This window comes from Protobothrops mucrosquamatus, unplaced genomic scaffold (assembly GCF_001527695.2).
Source record: "Protobothrops mucrosquamatus isolate PMUCROS unplaced genomic scaffold, P.Mucros_1.0 scaffold1102, whole genome shotgun sequence".
Taxonomy (NCBI): Eukaryota; Metazoa; Chordata; class Lepidosauria; order Squamata; family Viperidae; genus Protobothrops; species Protobothrops mucrosquamatus.
This window is the reverse complement of record NW_015387323.1, coordinates 14,052-26,363: the sequence shown is the minus strand read 5'-3', so window position 1 is coordinate 26,363 and position 12,312 is coordinate 14,052. Positions and strand designations below refer to the sequence as shown.

The 12,312-nt window shown below is 46.8% G+C and overlaps 1 protein-coding gene across 1 annotated transcript in view; it reads right to left on the bottom strand.

The window, feature by feature from the left end:
* Positions 1 to 416: 416 nt before the first annotated feature.
* The window catches only part of LOC114922845 (kinesin-like protein KIF22), a gene marked incomplete at its 5' end in the record, with an annotated part of 15,803 nt that continues 3,907 nt past the window's right edge, over positions 417 to 12,312 (bottom strand). Inside the window, 6 exons of the mRNA XM_029284908.1 lie at positions 417 to 488; positions 1,585 to 1,788; positions 7,589 to 7,665; positions 7,753 to 7,870; positions 9,559 to 9,730; positions 9,896 to 9,977. Coding sequence (XP_029140741.1) covers positions 417 to 488; positions 1,585 to 1,788; positions 7,589 to 7,665; positions 7,753 to 7,870; positions 9,559 to 9,730; positions 9,896 to 9,977 — 725 coding nt within the window. The remainder of the gene's footprint in view (positions 489 to 1,584; positions 1,789 to 7,588; positions 7,666 to 7,752; positions 7,871 to 9,558; positions 9,731 to 9,895; positions 9,978 to 12,312) is intronic.

The window sequence follows — 12,312 nt, the reverse complement described above, 5'->3', positions numbered from 1 at the left end:
TCTTTCCAGAGCATTTAGCCTTTGAAGTGCTAGATCACTTCTCATTAAAAAGTAAAATTATTATTTTTGTTAACAAATTATGAAGCTAGCAACTTTTCTGGCTTTGAGTAAAAAACTATATACTTATTTGTAGTCATTTGGTACCACTGATTACCTTTTTTGTGTGTGTGCTAAAACTTTAATTTTTAACTCATAAATGTAGATGCTGGGTAAGTATTGGGATTCTGTAATAGAACAGAATATTCATATATTCAATATCCTATTTTTAGCCCCCCCACACACACAAAGGTGAATTTCCAGATGTTGAGTGACAACTTCCATCATTCCCTGCCACCAGCCACACCACCAGTTGGAATTCTGATCCAATTAAATTACATAATTTAGACAATCTTTCTCTGAACTGAGTAGAAACTTGACTAAATGCATACCTCCATAAAAGAGTCTACTTGTTTAGCTGTAATACCATGAATTTTCTCAAGATCCTGTACCTATAAAAAGAAAAAAAATGATACAATAAGGTATAGCCCATGGGTAGGCAACCTTGGCTCTTTTATGACTCGTGGACTTCAACTGGCTCAGATTTCTGGGAGTTGAAGTCCACGAGTCATAAACGAGCCAAGGTTGCCTACCCCTGGTATAGCCCATCATTTAGAACAGCACTGGGCAATCCACAGCCTTATTAACAATGATCCTCAGAACTCTCCCTAATACAGTAGACCTCAATTGAGCCCAATTTTTCCATCATTAAATGAGTGTTGCCTCATTTTACAACTTTTTTTGCCAGAGTTGTTAAGCAAATCACTGCAGTTGTTGAGAGAACCATGAAGCTGTTAAGTGAATCTGGCTTTCCCCCATTGACTTTTCTTGTTGGAAGCCAGCTGGGAAGTTTACAAGTGGTGATCACATGGACCCTGGGACAGTGCAATTATCAATACGTGCCCAGTTGCCAAGGGCTTGAATTTTGATCACATGACCATAAGGATGCTGCAACCGTTGTAAGGGTGAAAAACCTGTGATAAGTCATTTTTAAAATGCCATTATAACTTCAAGCAGTCACTAAATGAATGGTTGTTCAGTCGAGGACTACCTGCATAGTGCCACCAAAATAATCAAGTTGTGGTAGCAAAATGGTCAAGTTGTAGTGGCAAAATTGTTTTTGCTTGTTGCAGTGCAATGTCAATAAAAGAATATAAATTATACTAGAGGTTAACATTTATACCACCTGTCTTCAGTGCAACACTTCCATGCCCTTGATGGTTTTCAAGGGCGAGGAGGAGGAGGTAATGGTGGTGATGATGGTGGTGGAATTGGGAAGGATTACAAAACACTCAGATTTGCAAATGAAGATTGCAAACATTTGAAAGAAACCAACAGTGGTACTATTATTATTGGGGCACAAAGTACAATACCATGAGGACTTTGAATCTGGCACACAAATAGCTGCAATACATGATTAATGGAATTGGATTGTTAGTATTTAAAAAAGCATGGAGCTCAGATGATAAAAGAGTTGCTTGTCTAGGGTGAGAAATTATGGGATCAGCAATATGTCCCAAATAAACTCTGCCCTCTGAGACCACCAACCTTCTCAAAAAATCCATAATTTTCTCTCCAGCTCACAATGAGCTGGGCCTTTTTCTTGCCAATGAGATGCAGGCCCATAAGATCCTTCACGGAACCTGAGTTCATGAGGGACAGAATATTAGCTTTGCTATGAGCCAGCTGATCTGGATGGATCTTCATCTGAAACTCAAGGGGAGCCTTGTTTTCAGAGTCGAAATCTAAAATCTGAAAAACAAACATGGAAACAGAGTGACCAATGAGGCTGCCTTTTAAAACCAAACCCCTCTTACATAGCCATTTATCAACTCCTACCTCCTATTAATATAGACAAGAATCATGGCAAAGAAATGATTGTCTAAGCCAGGGGTCTGCAACCTTGACAACTGTAAGACTTGTGGACTTCAGTTACCAGAATTCCTCAGCCAGCTATACTGGCTGAGGAATTCTGAGAGCTGAAGTCCACATGTCTTAAAGTTGTCCAAGTTGCAGATCCCTGGTCTAAGCTACGAGATCTGCTCAGAGCTTTCCCCCAAAAGACCTATTATCCACTGGTCCAATCAATTTGCCTACATCAGAATACACTGTGGAATCAAGCGCAGGACCTCAAAACCAATAAGGCTCACGAAGTAATTGTTTATTCCGTGTGTGCTGGAGTAATTCCCTCTAGAAAATAATGGGTTTGGGAAGCGCCTGACAAAGGGACTCCCACAGACAAAAGGATGCATTTATACATTTCAGGAAAGGAGGAGAAAAGATAGTCAAGGTGCATAGGTAATTATGCATACTATTACCTATGCATGGGTAATAGATGACGTAAGCATAAATATTCATAATTAGCAAACCTCAAATTACTTCCCCATCCACTGTAATTATCCTCAAGAGTTATTGTCTTAATGAAAAGAAACATATCAGTTATGTTCATGTAGCTTGTAGCACTTTTGGTAAAGCATACTGCAAAGAGGATTTCAAGTTTGCCTTAACTAAGACACATTCTAAGTTTCTATCTTGCTAACACGCTCCCATTCCTCCCAAAACATACTTTCCTCACAATTGTTAGGTAATCTATTGGCCTTCAATGGTTGGTGAGTTATTGACCAGCCCTTAATTCGTCTCCCTGGTAGTTCCCTGTACACTGAAGCTATATGACAAGACCCAGAAGCGCTACCAGGTTTGAGAAGTCTCTGGACAAAGCTATTTCTCAGGGCTGCTTGCCCATTGCCTTGACTACTTCACCTGTGACCTGCTTTTATTTAGTGATGGTAGTAACAATGCTAAGGATGTAGGGTAATTTTTTTCTGTGGAAAATATTTTAGTTTGGGAACGTTTGGCAAATTCAAATCAGAATGTTTTGCAGTGGGTTATCTTAAAAAAACAACGAGAAAGTAAAACTACACTGCTACTATTTTTGTATTACTTATTGCCCAATGGTCTTTTCAAATTTTAAATAAAAATATTTGTGATTTTCTGTAAATTTAATGTTCAAATTTCATAAAGCAGCTACATTTGATTTCCCCCCGACGTCAAAACAATTTGGCCCTAATACCTGTGAAGACTATGACTAATAAGACAAATATGCTAATTGAATCATACTCATTGGCCAAATTTTCTAGAAAATCCACACCTCTAGTACCAAAACTTCAACAGCTATCTCTTCCTGCTGGCCATCCTACGCTGTTAAAGCTGCTGGACAGTTTCCAAATGAAACTCTCCCCAGAGTGTGAGTAGCAGGTAGCAGAACCAATCAGGTCTTGTTTTGGAGCATATGGTCAGTGCAGATATTAGAAACAGCAAAATGTCTACTCTTTCCACCGACCACAAACCTAAATTGCAGTGTCTGATTGGTTCCACTGCCTCCTCCTTATAGCCCCACACTATTAATAATTATTCTGCAGTTTCTTGGATCACAGTGTACATTCCTGTTAATTAAGAGCAAGGAAATTATTAGTATGCATTACCGGTCTTATAATCTTTCCTTCTCTTTAACTCAATTGTCTAAAGTGCCTGAATGTACCTCAGATGAGAGCACAAGACCCTCCTGCACTAAGGCATCAAAGCCAAGGTCTCTTATACTTGGAGCTACTACAGTATTTGTTGCCTGATTTCCAAGATTCAATCCCCAATTTGCACAGGGAGATGGGAAGGCCCTCAAACCTGGGTAGTAATGTTCATGAACCAGTAAGGTCCCCTATCCCAGTTTTCCTTAAGGGTCCTCCAAAAATGGCTGCACCCTCAGTTGCTATTGGCTGCAGTCAATATGGCTTAGGATGCTAGCAGCTAACAAAACATCTGGAGCAGGGCTTTTCAACCGGTGGTACCCGTACCACTGGTGGTACGCGACCACCTGGCTGGTGGTACGCGGTGTCGCCTTCCTCCCACCCGCGGCGTCGCCTTCCTCCCCCCCCCGCTCCTTCCCAGCTCACTTGTTTGTGGAAAACATGCTGCTTGGCGGCAGCCTGCACGAACCCTACTGAATGTGCCCTGCAGGAGGGCGCGTGAAGAGCGCAGGCGCAGAGCAAGGCCCCGCCCTCCCCAGGGACTCATTGTGCAGCAGCCAGATTGACTTCTTCTCGTGCATGCAGGTCAGCGGGATCCGTATCGCCCTTCCCCTCTCTCTTCTTACTTCACAACAAGCGCTAGCCTGATAGGAGACAGAGCCGTCCACTCCCTCGGCAGGAAGGGGTTTGAGACCACTCGCGTCGCGGCCCTGAGCGCCAACATCACAAACGCCCCTCCTTCTTTTCCCCCTTCTCTCTCTCTCCATTGCGGCCTCACACTCTTCCATCTTCTTTTCCTTCCCCCCCGAAAGCTTGCGATACCCCTCAGGGCCCTCACGTTGCCTCCCGGAGGACTCATCCCACAGCAGCAGGTGGGAATCGAGGCCGTTTGTTTTGCTGACACGCGCCAGGCAAAGCCAACAGAACGTGGGTGTGGAGGGAGAAATGCGCCCGCTTGACTCCCTCTCCCCAGTTTTGCAGCATTTAACCCTTCCCCATTTCTGCGACGGCCGGCCTGCCCGCCCGTTTCCCCTTCCGTTGCCTGTATCGCAGGCTTAAAGTCTGAAACAGCCAGGCTCTTGGCTGACTGATCGCCTTTCTTCCCCCCCCCCCATCTTTTCGGGAGATGCGCCTTTGCAGCAGAAGTAGCCGGTTCGTAATGTACGTGCCTGAAAACGGGAGGTGAACCGGCGACATCCCCGCCCTGCCTATGCGCTCTCCTCTGCCTCTGCGTGCGCACAGGCAGAGCCGTGATGTCAGGCAGGGCCGTGATGTGTTGCTGCCTGCCAAAACCAGGCTGGGGTCTGGGCGGCGTAGCACAGGACAATGGAAGGAAGGAAGGGACAATGGGAGTTGCAGCGCTGCAGCCTTCCAGTCCCGTGAGTGTCGCTGCGCCGTTCAGCTGTGGTCCAGGCCTTGCATTCATCAGCTGTTCGGTGGCCGGGAGACAGAGCCTTTCAGCCCTTGGCTCACTGCCGCGGCCTCGCACCAATCAGCAGTTCGGTGGCTAAGAGTAGGAGCCGCTCAGCTGTTCGTGGGGACACCCACGCGGCCTCGTGCCCATCAGTTCTGCGGCCAGAAGTTGGAGCCGCTCAGCTGTTGGTCGGGACGCCCACGGAGCCGACACCCACGCTGCCAGGTAGAACAGCGCCGGCCGCTGGTCTCCTTTGCCGCCCTGCACGTTGTCCTCGACCCCTCCCCCGCCCGTTCATGTTGAGCCCGCGGGGGCTTGACAGGGAGAGAGGGAGAGAAGGAGGAAGGGACTCCTCCTCCTCTCCTAAGGTTCAAAGCATGATCAGCTTCCCAAGGGCGCCACAATCCTCACGAAAGCGGGGGGAGAAGCAAAGGGGGCGAGAAAGCTTGCGGCGGGCTCGGAGCACCTGTCAGCGTCAGAAACGAGAACCTCCCCCACAAACCCAGGGGAAGGGGTGGAGAAAAGGAGCCCTCTTTGGGAGGAAACCACCACCTTCTTCTCCTTGGCTTTGCGCTCTCCTGTTTCTCGGCAGCCGGGCTGCCAAGACTCTACTGGCTGGAACTCCGCGTTTGTTTTGTTTTTTACTTCTCGCCTTCATGTGTTTCTGCCGTACCTCCTCGGCGCTCCCGCTCCCGGGAACGGGGCGGGCGGAAGAAAGCTTGGCTAGGCTAGGCAAAGAAAAGCCACGGAGCCGCGAGCTAAGATCGCAGGCAGGCCGGGGAAGGGGGTGAAGAAGAGGAAGGGGATTGGGAGAGAGGAAACGGCAAGCTTGTCCTCGCCTCTCCCAAGGACATCCTGCTCCACCTCACAGGAACACCTGGTTTCAGATTTACGCCGCAAAAGTTTTTCTCGCGCAGAGAGAGGAAAAACAATTACAGAACACTCGGGAATCCCTTGCAAGGCACCATGTACCTTGGTGCTTATTTCCTAACGCCTTCCCCCCGTGTTTTCTGCTCCACCCCGAATTCGCCTCCCTTCCACTCTCCTTACGCAGCCATCTATAGTCTTAATACAGCCCTAAGTCTGTCTCGCTTTCAACACCCCCTAAAATTCTTCATTCAGAAGAATGAAGGGGCGCGAATCGGCGTGTGCTCAGAAATGCCGATTCCGCGCTCCTGCCCAGCTCACTTGCTTGCTTTCCGCTTGCTTTCTATCAACAGCTTTTGATGCCTTTCCTTGTCTTCTGAATTTTGTTTCTGCAAGTGAGATGAGCAGGAGCACGAGATCGGCGTTTCTGAGCACACGCCGATTCGTGCCCCTGCCCTCTCGCTCGCGCAAGCAAATGAGCTGGGCAAGAGCCCAGGATCGGCGTGTGCAGCTACAGCTGAGCCGCACTTCTGCTGAGCCACCCAGAAGCATGTATCAGCTGTAGCCCGGCGCTGATCCTGGCGCGTCTGCTAAATTAGCAAGCGGCATGTTTTCCGGTGAAGCGCGAGCAAGTGAGCTGGGCAGGAGCCCAGGATTGGGGCGCGCAGCTACAGCTGATCCGCGCTTCTGCAGAGCAGCCCAGAAGCGCAGATCAGCTGTAGCTGCTCTCCTGGGCTCCTGCCCAGCTCACTTGCTCGCGCTTTGCTGGAAAGCATGCCGCTTGCTAATTTAGCAGAAGCGCGAATCAGCTGTAGCCCAGCGCTGATCCTGGCGCTTCTGCTAAATTAGCAAGCGGCATGTTTTCCGGCGAAGCACGAGCAAGTGAGCTGGGCAGAGTTCTCCTCTGCCTCTGCGCGTGCACAGGCAGGTTTGGCATGTCGCCATGGCCACTGGCAGCACAGCCACCGGCCACGCTGGCAGCCTGTCCCCCTCTTGTCCCTTCCTGGGCACGGAGGGGGGAAGGAAGGAAAGGACAAAGAGGGAGGGAAGTAAGGGACAATGAGAGAGGGAAGGAACAATGGAAGGGAGGGAGGGAAGGAGGAAGAGACAAAGAGGGAGGGAAGGAAGAAAAGAAGGAAGGGACAATGGGAGGGAGAGAGGGAGGGAAGGCAGGCTCCCATGCCTGTCCCACCCCCTCCACCAGAGACCCACGGATCCCCCCCCACATCCCCGCCCGCACCCCCCACAGGCACCCTGCAACCTGAGTGATGAGCTGGCCACGCCCCCCTGGCTATTGATTTCATTTGTCAAAAAGTTGCAAAAGGTGATCACATGACCCTGGGGATGCTGCAACAGTCATAAGTGTGAAAAATGGTTATAAGTCACTTTTTTCAGTGCCGTTGTAACTTCAAACAGTCACTAAGCGAATTGTAAGTGTACCTGTACTTTATCATTTTTTCCTTTTTTTGGGGTCATCAAGTTTTTGACACCTTACTGGGCGACTGGTGGTACTCGGATATTGCCTTATCCTAAAAGTGGTACAATGGGTGAAAAGGTTGAAAAGCCCTGATCTGGAGGACATAGGCTTCCAATTGACAGTTTGAAATGGCTCTTTCCCAGGAGATACCTCTGTTCCGGTATGTTTGTAAGTTGCCTTAAAAACTGTGATACACATGGCAAATTGGCTGGAGAAAAATTCTGCTACCCTACCTGTTCTTCACCAAAATGGAGCCAAAATCGATTTACCCACCTTCTTCTTTCGGCCTCTGGTCTTCTGTTTCTTAACAACACCCTCCTCTTCTTCTTGACTCTTGACAGGTGTTTGCACTGGAGAGGAAAAGAAAGCAAATTGGGACCTTGCAACACAGGAGAATAAGGAAGGGCTGACTTCAAAAGCCTCCCCAACCTTCTCACCTTGTTGGAGGGGCAGTACTGTGGCCTGTTTTCGGGGTTTTGCAGCTCGGGGGAAAAGCGCACCTTCTTTGTTCTTCAGAGTCTGGGTTTCCATTTCTAACTGCTTTTCTTTAACTCTCTGGAAGAAGCAGGGGTAAAATAAGGGCTAATTTAAGGTGCAGGTGGGGAAAAGGAAGAAAGTGTCATGATGTCTTTGTGGAAAAGAAAAGACTGTTATTGGACTAATAGTTCAACCGTGATCTTATGGCAGTCAGTCATTGCCTCTATTGCTATGAACCTCTCTCCCTTCAACGCACAAGTGGCATAGAACTTACTTAACAGTATCTGCCATGAGGTTGGGGTTACCTGCTCTATCCAAATCCCTCCCTTTTTAATTTCTCTCTTCACCATTCCATTCAAATGGAACTGGGCCCATGCATCACTGGTTCGTTGGCTTCCATTTTGCCCTTCCTCCAAGTCTCCACTCTATCAACCTTTTGCTTCTAAGTCAGGGGTGTCAAACTGCCGGCCCGCGGGCTGGATGCATCATGCCAAAACTGCGCCCACCCCATTGCCGGCAATGGAAAAAAAGTCGCGACATGTCGCGACACGTCACGACACCCCTGTTCTAAGTGCTTCTCTCTGTTGCTTTTTTATTATTATTATTATTATTATTATTATTATTATTATTATTATTATTATTATTATTATTATTATTATTATAAATAGTACCCTATGGTTACTTTTTCTGAATGCGTGAACTGGACAGGATCAACACAGCAGAAATCAGAATATTAATCAGTGTTAATTTTTTTTTACCTCTTTGAAGTCTAACATCTACCATTCCCACAACTCTGAATAAAAAAAAGAAGTGAGGATGGCAAAAGAGAGAAAAGAGCAATTATCAGATGAAATGCTTAAGGCAGTGGTGGCGAACCTATGGCACGGGTGCCACAGGTGGCACTCAGAGCCCTCTCTGTGGGCACGCATGCCGTCGCCCCAGTCCTAGGCCTTCAGCTGGGTTTTATAAAACCTTTTCGCTTTAGGCCCCCACCGCCGTGTGCAAAAAAAAAAAAAAGGTTCAATCAATCAGTCAATTTCAACCTCGCGGGAAAAAAAAAGATCTTGCAAAGTTGGAATTGATTGATTGAACTTTTTAGTCCCACCCAGTCTGCCGTTACGACTGCAGCCACGCCCAGCCAATGGGCCACACCCACCCGGCACCTGACGATGCATAAGTGGGTTTTGGGTTGCAGTTTGGGTACTCGGTCTCTAAAAGGTTTGCCATCACTGGCTTAAGGTGTCATATTTTTCAGTCAAATGCATCCATTTGTGATTCGCATACAGGCTTTGAAGATAATATACATATTTCTTTTAAAAAGCTTCAACTCAGCAGAAATATTCCTATCTGTATAAAACAGAAAATAAGTACCTTGGTTTAAAGAATGTGTTAAACTCTGCTCAATTTTCAGTATGGGTGAATTTTATTTTAAAAGACTAGACAAAGACCCAGCATTCTTCTAAAAATCTGACTGGTTAACGAGGACCATGTTTTAAATCAATTAATCTGAGCATCCAACTAAATATTGCATTCCTATTACAGTGGTACCTTGGTATTCATCGTTCATTGCTTCCAGGAGGCGCAACGAGTACCAAACAGATTTTTCCCATAAGGAATAATATAGTGAGTCACAAGGCAACCGACATCGACAAGTTCTAGCTTGTGTGTCGAGTACCAAATTCGATGAGTTTCAAAGCAGTTGAGTACCAAGGTACCATTGTACTTAGTCACATCAAAGCAGAACAATGGAAACACAAAAGACAGACCTTCAGCTCACGGCGTGTCTCATCGAGGAGTTTCAGAACATTCAGCCGTTCCCTGCGTGGTGTGTTAAGAAGAGGTAACATCTGGCTCCCAGCCTTTCCTTTCTCTAGGGCCTCTAATCGTAGCAATCGTTCGGCCAAATTGGGGTCAAGATTCTCAACAGGCAGCAAACAACTAGTACAGAAAAAGACCAGCTCCATGTCAGATTCTGTCTCACTCCTCCAACACGCCAGCCAGAGCAACAATCCCTCCTCAGTTCAGCATTTGGGAGGTGGCTTGGCTCTGTGGCATGAAAGAACTGGACTGCACCAAAAGCTACCAAAATACCTGGTGACTCACCTGAGCGGCTTCTCTTCAGGTGGCCCTGGCTGTTCTTCTTGTAGGCAAGGCCTCTTGGCCTCAGGGCCTGCATCTCTTAAGCCTGGACAAGGCCTCTTGCCATCTGTGGAAGAAGAGGATTAGCTGTCTTTGCCCAACAGTCATGGTTTACGGATAGACTTACAACCATTCGTTCAATGGCTGTTCAAAGTTACAATGGCACCAAAAAAAAAGTGACTCATGACTTTTTTTCGCACTTACAACTGTTGCAGCAACCCCCATGGTCCTGGGATCAAAATTTGGACACTTGGCAATTGGTTCATATTTATGACGGTTGCAATATCCCAAAGTTATGCAAACGCTTTTTGACAAGCAAAGTCAATGGGGAAGCCAGATTCACTTAACAATCATGTTTCTAACTTAACAACTGCAGTGATTCACTTAACAACCGTGGCAGGAAAAGTTGTAAAATGGGGCAAAACCTCAAGAACCCTTGCTTAGCAACAGAAACTTTGGGCTCAACTGTGGTCATAAGTCGAGGTCATTAACTGTATTCAGTCAATTCAGTTCCTGCCATCGCATGATGGGCTGATCCACAAAACTAATCACATAGGCTTGCTTCATACAATTCTGTAGGCTAAAACTGGCTGGCTTGTGACTGCGTGCATTGTCGGAACATAGCCATTTGTTTATCTGATAGAGAAATATATAGAAATAAAATTCTCAAAACCCGTCTCTTCCCTATTGTCCAACTCCAGTGGCCGCTTTTAGGAAAAGAAACCTTGTATCTTCTCTTTACATTATGATTTTGCCCTTCATGATGTATATTATTCAAAATCATTCCATCATGTGTCAAAATAAAAAGAGCATTAAAATAGGCCAACCAACTGAATTTGTAAAAGACAACATCCTATTTTTTTTATAAACAAGTTTTATTGGTTTTTTAACTTTTACATCAAAGTGCTTGAGAAACACCGTGGTGATGGGGTAATCAATCATCCAAAGACAAAATCATATATATATATTACTCAAATTAAATCATTAAATGTTCCCTCTCTGTTTCCCTCAAATAGTATAACATATTTAGGTTAATCCATTTCTACATTACATCTATATAGATCCAAATCCTGTTTTTAAGCTTTACTGATTTAGAATTACCATAATCCAATTTAATCTTGAATAAACATATTATTAGCACTTCGGGTACCCCTTCTAAAATACACATAATATTCCAACAATAACATTCTAATATTTCCAGATATATTCTATTTCTTAGTCTAATAAGTCATTGATTAGTACCAATTTTTCTCTTATCACAAATCTCTCTTATTTCTTCTTCCACTACAAAATAGTTATCCTAGTTAAGATAAAAAATATTACTCTACTCTATTTTGTATATATAATCTATCAGTCAATCTATTTCTATAACAAAACAAGACAAAAACAATCATTTCAGTCCATTAGGTAAGATTTAAATCTCATCCGAATAATTATCATATCTAAAACAAACATATTGTTACACAAAATATCATCTTGCTAACTTCACATACTCAGTTAATTGTTAAATCAGTCCAAATCTCTAAAGCCTCTATTATCACAATCCATTTTCTTATTCTCATTCCATTACAAGGTAATTTTCATACATAAAATAAACATATTATTTCAAAAGATACATTCTTACTCTATTTCACATATACCGTATATACTCGAGTATAAGCCGAGTTTTTCAGCACATTTTTTGTGCTGAAAAATGCCCCCCTAGGCTTATACTCGAGTCAGCTGAGTACCGTAGTTCTTTTGGGGGGGGAGCCGCCCGGGGAAGCCCCGGGATCCCTGCTGGGAGAGGCCCGCTGGAGGCTCCGCTGAGCGGGCCAGCCCTCCCGAAAGCCGCGGCCCAAGGGAGACCAGCCCCTGCGATCCCCAGCCAGCCCGACCATTGGACCTGCTGGCCGGGAAGGCGCGCCAGAATCCAGGCTGCTGGGAAGGAGATTCAGCAAAGGTAGGAGAGTAGAGCTGCCTCCTGGGGCCTGGCGCTGGCGGCGGCTTCCTTGCCCTCCTCTTCCTCCAAAGCGGCTCACGCGGGTGCCGGGGCAAGAGGGGTGCCTGGGGGGGGCAGCCGGGCTGGCAGAGGGGCTGGCAGGGGCCGCGCGGCACCAGCCCCCACTGCAGCTCCATTGGATGGGCGGAGGGCGAGGCCGGGCAGCGCGGAGTCCCGGCTAGGGCGACTGCTTCCTTGCCCTCCTCCTCTCCTTCCTCCTGCTGCCCCTCAGGCGGCTCGGGCGGGCGCTGCCTCCACCACGGCTCCATCGATGGGCGGAGGGTGAGGCCGGGCAGCGCGGAGTCCCAGCGGGGGCGGCGGCCGGGCCGGCAGGGACCCCGATGATGCTGCCGTGTCGCCGCCGCTGCCGCCGGAGCCGCTACCTCCCGTCCTGCTCCCC